Below are 8,358 nucleotides of genomic sequence, written 5' to 3'. Positions count from 1 at the left end.
AAGACAAGGTGGAGAGGTACGTGACATCACTCCAACACAACAACGTGGTGGAAGTTATGGTGTAAATCCTGCGGGGCTTCGATAGGCACACCGAGAGAGGATGTTCATGGACAACACAAAAATCATGGCCGGTTTTCAGTTTCATAAATTATGAGAAGAGGGGGACACCGAAGCACACCTTGAGACGATTATAACACCCTCAAATTCAAAAGGATTGCACAAGATAAAATAACTATAGTTTGCAATTTATAAACAACTGATGACAACATCGTTTGAGACAACTACCGAATTGTCAAAGCATATGCAACAATAACTCACTAGTAATTTTCCTTTCACCTTCCGGAAGACATGCTTATTTCAGACATTCGACCGGTCGAACCAGACTGGAAGGAGCTCCCCTCGGTGCTTGCTCCAGAAATTGATAACTGGTACTGCTTCCGAATTTCACTATCCATGGAGTATTTATATTGAGTTGGTCCATTAACAGAGCGCTTTTCACTTGAAACAACTGGCAACCACACTTTGAGCCTTGCAACAACCTCGGTCATTGCTGGCCTATCAATGGCTGCGTTTTCAACGCAATCCATGGCAAGGTCTATCACACTCTGCAGGGAACTAGCATTGTACACATCCAACAACCGCTTGTCCACGACATCATTAATACTGCCTTTGGTTATCTTTTTGCGGACCCAATTTGGTAGGTGGACGGGTTGAGGGTCCATGATTACCGGGGGTTGGCCAGTGATGATCTCGAGCAACACAATACCGAAGCTGTAAACGTCGGTCTTGACAGTGAGTTGGAAAGTAGCATGATACTCAGGGTCAAGGTAACCGAGAGTGCCAGCAGCAACGGTAGATATGTGTGTATGTGCATCATTAAAAGCTCGTGAAAGCCCAAAATCAGATATTATCCCCACTAGATTCTTATCAAGTAGGATGTTGGCAGTCTTCACATCTCTATGCACAATTGATGGGGTGCATAACTCATGTAGATACTCCAGTCCTGCAATTTATTAAACTCGTACTTTGTCAAGAAACATATATATGCATGAGCCAAACACAAAACTAAAATGCGAACCTTGTGCAGAATCAAATGCAATATGAAGTCGTTGTTCCCAATTCAGAGTATAGTCCTCCGCTGCATCAATACATAGAAAATCAATGTAAGTTCCATTTGAAACGTGCAAATGGTGTTTACACACGCAAAGATTAACCAATTGATTTACTGAGATCTGAGATAGCATGCACTTTGATAATTGAGATTTCAGTACTTTTCCTTCTCTCTACAAGATAATTCCTCATATACAAATATAGTTAACACAAATAAAACATCTTAAATACTCTTCTAATAAAATACCTATGTAGTTACTTCCTTTCCCTCTACCTTGAAACATAACGACATACCCACCAATAGAAAACTTTTACCTGACATATGCAGTCGCGACACCATTTTTCGTTGGCGTCCACGGATAAGCCGTGGCAGACTCTATACTGACGTATATTAGTTCTGTGGTAGGTGGGAGGGGAGGCAGAAACATTCTAATTCCGTAGTGGATGGAATGAGGCATAAAATAGTCCCCGTGCATTGTATGCAACATTTACAGCATGTCCCAAGATGATTTGTGTGGCATAGCACCACGGAGGTTGGCCTTTATATCCGTTTCTACACCTCCCGCAACTGCAATCTCGATATTGGTCTTTCTCTTACTACTCCCAGCATTGCAGTACTCTCCCCAAATCTCCCTGCTGGGATGTTCAACGGTGGAAACACACACGGTGACAATGCACTAAATACGTTTCTTTAATCTAGTTTGTTGCTTTTAGTTCTTCGTAGTTGTAATCAACCTCTATATTAACCTCTGGGATTGGAGCGGCCTTCTATCAATCTCTTCTACTGAATTGCACGTGCAGCAGTAGCTTGAAGCCGCATTGCCTCGCAGCCGTAAGTGGCAAGAGTGCTGGCCACAGGTTCCTCGGGTGCCACCACACAGTGCTGAAGTGCAATATCCGTATTTGGATCGATCAACCAAGAAGAGAATCGGTGACCATCCGAAGAAACCTCATGACATGGTGGCGCTGGAGAAAATTCTATTTGTCTACTGATATGTAATTTTCTGTTGCAGTGTTCCATAAATATATGTGAGCACTACATTATCGAATATTCCTATTATTCGAGTGTTTATTTAATAAGTTTTAATTATTAATCACGAGAGACTCGTCTCGCTAATAGTGTGTGCCACCACATATAAGCACCGAATTAGCCAATTGTGGCCTAAGGGCTTAAGCAAGTCAGGCCCATATTACAAGCCCAAGATCCATGTCGCAGTAGTATATAGTACATGGAACATTTGGAGTATCTTCTATCCACCCTATCACACTCCCCTCTGTCCATTCCTAACCCTAGATCTCTTGACACACCACTCTCTACTGATCCTAGATCTAACATCATTCCACTCTCTCCTAAACCTAGATCAAGCGGTATTCCTCTCTCTAATTACCCTAGATATCGCAGCACTGCACTCTCTCCAACCCTAGACCCCACGACACTCCACTCTCTACTAACCATAAACCTCCCACCACTCTCAATCTCGACGACTAACCCAAGATCCCATCACCATCACAATCACCACCTCCACCTGCGAGATTATCAGCACTTTGCAGACTGACTCTGCAGAAGATGGTGGTCAAGCAAGCAATACTATGAAGACCGACCACACGGAAGATGGTGGTAAAGCAAGTGACCAAGTGAATATTGAACATGTGAGACTTGGTGGTCAAACAAGGGACGCCGTGAAGATCAACCACACGGAAGATTGTGGTTAGTCCAGCCACAAGCTGTACTGCCGTGTAGATTCACCAGTGCATTAGATGATGGTCAGACTGGAGATGCATATCTTTCAGATTGGCAATGCATGTCTTTCAAGATAGGGAGGAGCTCAAGATTATGGATTTAGTTAGACTCTATAGTTAGTTTCTCCTTCACTGGTAGCATAGTTTATTTTTTTATATTTTGGAGGATTTAACGGAGAGGAAACAAATAATTGGAAATAATTATGTAAAAAATTATGAATAGAAATTTGATTATATTTGGAAACGATTAGTTACCTCTTAATTGTAATTAACTTTTGTATCACTAGAAGGTGTACGAATAAAGGCAAATTAATAACCGGCACCGTACTATTACCCGGCATTAAAGTTTTGACGTCCTTCATAGTGTACCTAGGTGCAACCTTTGTGGAGCCGCGTAAACGTGACCATGTCCCAGACCAAAAAAAAAACACTATGCACTTTTCACGACACAGTTATCGCTAGTAGCTCTTTTTGCCGCCCTGTCACAAGTGCAGCGATTAGGCATGTGCCTTGGGTTTATAAGCGCCAGAGCACTTGTCCATGTTGTAGTGTACTACTTACGAATATAAGATTGTTCTTGGCGGCAAATATGTTATCCAAATATTTAATACCTTGCCATGTCAAGGCATTATCTCTATGAATGCACTAACAGTGGCCTCAACCGTTAGTCCAATATCTACAAGAGTAAATAAGTTCTACCTATTCAATTCTATTGACTAGAAAAAATAACAATTTAGCACGTCCATATATATAATATAATATAATTATATTGATTTCAGATGTAGAGTTGTTTAATTCTTTAGTTTCCCATTTTGTAGTTTACAAGCGTTTCAATATTTATTTTATCGTACCAAGAATAATATATGGAAAATTGGAAAACTACTTGGTCCCCAGATTTTTAATGAAATTTATTGGCATGTGAGATTATTTTTTCACTTGGTATCAAGTAGAACTATAATTTAGTCAAGTTAATATTAAGACTGGCCATATTTTAGGTTTATATATCCTTTTTATAGCTGGAGTTAATATACAAATCATTGGTTTACAGTTGAAATATAATTTAGTGGAAATAACTAACTGCAAGTTGGCTTTGTTGTATCGAACACAACTATTTATAGCAAAAACATTAATAGAAATAAGAGAGGAACCTCCTCGCAAAAGTTGTTGAAGATTTCCTCTAGGCATGAAGTCATAAACAAGTGCTAGGCACTTCTTGTTTTGGCAATACCCTTGTAAAGTCACAAGATTTTTGTGATGAACTTTGGACAAGGTTTGCACCTGCGATAGAACATATAGTTAATAAACTTTACAGAGCTATAATGCAGTTGCATCATTTCATTCAACTAGCATGGTGCCACTTACAAATGAGAGGGCGTCATCTTTGATTGTTCAATATGTTATGAAGAAAAAAAAATTAGTCACTTAATTAGTTGGTTTTTTGTTGAAATGCTTCTAAATTTTTCTTGAAGAAAAACAAATTTCACTTAGCTGGTTTTGTGTTGTACCTCAGGGAGGAAGTCCGTTGACTCAGCTATTGATGTCTCCATCAATACTTTAACAGCTACTTCATCACCATTCTCTAGTATGCCATGATAAACAATACCAAAACCTCCTTTTCCTATGGTTGACTCGAAGTTTTTTGTAATGAGCTTCAGCTCTGCATACGTGAACCGTCTGATGTCAATATGTAGGGGAGTTTCCTCTTCAAACATAGCATAGTCCAGATTGCCTCCTGAGTTCTCTATAATGTGAAAATAGTTGGTTTTAAAAGGTCTGGGACTGACGTATAATGTCTACCTCCCATGCATTAATGGAAATAAATTTAAATCATATAATTTTGTCTTACCTTTCCAATATATTTTCCAGAGCATGCACATCCCTACTAGGAGGAATATCAGCACCACAGAAACTATCACTGCGATGAGCACGACACGTTTGGAGTTGCTCTTCTTATTATCTGGACAATAAATATCTTTGGCACTTGAGCATATAAAAATTCCAATAAATCATCGTATGCGATTAAACAGCATACATAAGTAATAAGTTCAAAATATCTCAACTGCTCATAAAGTTGTTATTATTGCACGGGCTCTAGCTAATATCCCTTCTATACAATTACACCTTTTACAATGTACTCTCTCCGTTTCAAAATATAAGATGTTATAGGTTTATGAAACAAATATATCTATATGGATTTTAGTGTATAGGTTTAAGTGAATCTAGACACTAGAAGTCATATAGATACATTTTTTTTTCATAAATCTAAAACATCTTATATTATGAAACAGAGGGAGTACAAAGTATCATGCTATAGTGAATTACGGATAGGCTCCCGAAGGAAGAGTAAGTGCTGAAGAATACTCCAATCCTTCTTTGGACATGTTGCTCGTTTAAGCCTTTGTAAGCAAGCTGGCCACCCCGACATCATTATTCGTATCCCTAACACCTACTACCCTCCGGGCCTTATATATGACAAATTCAGGCATAATGCCTTTGATTCAAAAAAATTGTTGGCAAGATTTGTATTAAAGGGTTAAGTGTGTCACAGATTAGATCTTCAGAGGTAACAAATGGAATAAATCAATTAACTTTTAAGTCTAATCACACAGGGATGTATCACATATTAGTATCGTGCATACCATAGTAGTATATATGATACTATATCCACAATGCATGGTATCATATAGTAGTATCGTGATCTTATTATATTTATTATTATTTTGTAGAATCTTAATGTAAAATTATGTAGAAGCTTTATTTGAGATTAGTTTTCCTAGTTGCACGTGATGTGATACCGTGTCTACATATGATACTCCCTTCTTGGCACAATACAGTAGTAGAAGTTTTATTTGAGATTAGTTTTCCTAGTTCCACGTGATGTGATACCGTGTCTACATATGATACTCCCTTGTTGTCACAATATAGTACATATATAAGATTTTCAAAAGTCAAACGTCATCAGCTGCATTGACCAAGTTTATTAAGAAAAAATATGTATATCTATAATGTCAAATAAATACCATATGAAAATATATCATAATAAACCTAATAGTATTGAGTTGATATTCCATTTGAGTTCAATATTGTATTTATTTGTTTATATGCACTACTACAGTTATTTATAGCAAGGAGGACTACGTGGATCATTAATTACAGTTACACCTACTATGATATCCCATGCACTGTGGCTAGTCTAATGGATGGAAAGGAGTCTAGAGTCAACTGACCTGGCGTAGCTGCTGTCGCCGCCGGTCCCGGTCCCGGTGCGGGAGTCTTGGCCGGGAGCTGGAGCATCGCGGCGCCGGTGTAGAACGGGTCCTGCCCGATCTGGTACCTCAAGGAGCATCGGGAGCCAGCAACCCTGGCGCCATCCCCTTTGGGTGGCATGTGGAACCAGGTAAACCACCTGGCCCAGAGGTCCTGTAGGCAACTCCGGCACAGTGCCGGCGAAATGTCCGCCGCGCACTGCGCCACCGAATAGATACGACTGAACCCCGGGTCGGGCCCTTCCCATTGCCCCGTGGCGAAGAGCGTCGTGGTGTTGTCGACGGCGTACTGCGCCGTGGCGTCGAGGAGGCCCGTGAGGGCCTGGTTGTAGCCGGCCACGTCGCTGCTGGAGATGTTGGTGCCGCTGATGAGGGGTACCTCGCCGGAGTTGTCGGTGGAGGCGAGGAAGTCGGTGTCCGCCAGGCGGACGTAGCACTGGTTGTAGCAGAGCGCCACGTCCCTGCTGCGGCCTGTGCAGGCCGTGGCCGCGTCGTCGCGGGCACGGCTGCCGCAGTCAAAGCAGTCGGAGAAGCTGACGTCGCCGCGGCAGAGAATCAGCCCGTACACGGTGTCCGGGGCGGCGCCGAGGACGCCGGAGGCGAAGAGGGACATGGAGGAGGCGGACTTCTGGCGGAGGGTGCCGACGAGGCTTACCAGGTTGGCTCCGTAAGTGCTGCCTGAAGAGTAGCTGCCGCTGCTGCTGTTGCAAACCGACCACGGCTGTGCTGCGGCGAGCGGGAGAAGCGCGAGAAGCAGAAGAGCATGAGACCATGGGTAGCCTCTATCCATGGTGTTGCTGTGGCGTGAACACTGCGCGCAGGAGGCCGGGGAGAGAGACTTTGGAGCTGGTGGATGAAGCTAGAGAGAGACTTTGGAGTTAATTAAAAAGGATCAGGTCAGACCAATCGATGTCAGTAATGCGTGAAGAAGTTTCTCTTCTTGTTCTTTTGCCCAGGACAGCTCAGATCCACTTGATGACAATGATGAGTTCTACTAAGGGCATATCCAGTGGACCGACGCATTTCGGACGTCCAAAATATCCGCGAGCGTCCGTTTACATCGCCTGGCGGATGCCAAAATGACCGCGAGGGGCGAAACGTCCGTTTGCGTCGGGGGCTACCTCCAGCGGTCCGACGCATTTTGGACATGCAAGAGTTTTTTTTTTGTGCTACTTCTTTTCATTTTTGTTGAATGAGCAAGTTAAACGCGAAAAAGTAGTACTCATCAATAATGTCATGTTGCTCCAATCGAAACAATTAACCGGATACTTCAATCGAATAGATTCAAACATATTTAACATACAAAGAAGTACAAATTTAAAAACATATAAAGTAAAACTAATTTTTGGCCTTCTTGTTAGAAGGCCCTGCCTCGTCGTCCAAACTCCTGCGCCTCTTTCTTGTCACATCCTCGTCGGAAGATGAACTGGAGGACGACGCGCCCGTCGAGGAGTTGAAACCACTGGTGGAAAAACAGGCTTCGGGTGAGCCCCATAAGTCGCGATGCTGCAGGATCCGCGACAAATGGTACCTTTAGTCGCGGTTCGGGAGGAGAACCGCGACCAAAGGCCTGGGCCCAGGGCGCTCGGTGGCCAGCCGGTGCACGTGGGGGGTCTTTAGTCGCGGTTGGCCAGGCCAACCGCGACTAAAGGTGCCCGAAGGCCTTTAGTCGCGGTTGGCCAGGCCAACCGGGACTAAAGCCCCTCCCCTATATATACCCATCCAGCAGCCAACACTTAGCCATTTGGTGCCATTCTCTTCACAAGCTCACAAGTGGGTGTTAGGTTTGCTTTTGGTTCCTCTTATGCACATAAGGTGTTTGATGAAATGCCCCAAGAGCATGAAACAAACATGATATGAAGTGTTGGAGCCACACTTGAGCTTTCTCATTTATTTTTTCCTCCTCGATCGCGGTTAGCAACTTGAACCTTTGATGTGTCGTTGATAAAATGTGCATGTGTGTGTAGTTCATTGTTTAATTTATATTGTTTGTAGCTAGTTAGTTTAACAAATGCATGATGGTTAATTATATATTTTATATTATAATAATGCAGATGAATCGACAATGGATGTACGGTAACCGACTCTCCGGCGAGTTCAGTGCGGGTTTGAAAGATTTCCTCGTAGTGGCTAATGCGAACAAGCAGGAGGGTTTTGTTATCTGTCCATGTGTTAAATGTAAGAATCAGAAGGGTTACTCTTCCTCAAGAGATGTTCACATGCACCTGCTTGGCACGGTTTC

General features: G+C 42.5%; 1 protein-coding gene across 2 annotated transcripts; it reads right to left on the bottom strand.

Annotated features, from left to right (window-relative positions):
* Positions 1 to 187: 187 nt before the first annotated feature.
* Positions 188 to 6,956, bottom strand: LOC127342225 (cysteine-rich receptor-like protein kinase 10). 2 transcript variants are annotated; one of them, XM_051368183.2, is made up of 6 exons: positions 6,078 to 6,956; positions 4,697 to 4,807; positions 4,356 to 4,591; positions 3,999 to 4,128; positions 1,079 to 1,138; positions 188 to 1,003 (listed from the first exon to the last, which is right to left on the bottom strand). In XM_051368183.2, exons 1-6 carry the CDS (start codon positions 6,904 to 6,906, stop codon positions 333 to 335), a joined length of 2,037 nt encoding a protein of 678 aa, XP_051224143.1. In that variant the 5' UTR covers positions 6,907 to 6,956; the 3' UTR covers positions 188 to 332. The 2 variants fall into 2 exon arrangements, with proteins under 2 accessions (XP_051224143.1, XP_071682076.1); XM_071825975.1 differs by having other exon boundaries at positions 4,356 to 4,507.
* Between the last annotated feature and the right edge of the window lie 1,402 nt (positions 6,957 to 8,358).

Source organism: Lolium perenne, chromosome 1 (assembly GCF_019359855.2).
Source record: "Lolium perenne isolate Kyuss_39 chromosome 1, Kyuss_2.0, whole genome shotgun sequence".
Lineage (NCBI taxonomy): Eukaryota > Viridiplantae > Streptophyta > Magnoliopsida > Poales > Poaceae > Lolium > Lolium perenne.
Note: the sequence above shows the minus strand (reverse complement) of the source record. Positions and strands in the feature narration are given on the sequence as shown.

Excerpts from the sequence above, each read along its gene's own strand:
- LOC127342225 (XM_051368183.2), bottom strand. The coding sequence starts at position 6,906 with ATGGATAGAGGCTACCCATGGTCTCATGCTCTTCTGCTTCTCGCGCTT. Across the intron at positions 4,129-4,355 it reads CAACGGACTTCCTCCCTGAG|GTGCAAACCTTGTCCAAAGT; the intron begins GTACAACACAAA and ends GTTCTATCGCAG. Across the intron at positions 1,004-1,078 it reads TGCATTTGATTCTGCACAAG|GACTGGAGTATCTACATGAG; the intron begins GTTCGCATTTTA and ends AATAAATTGCAG.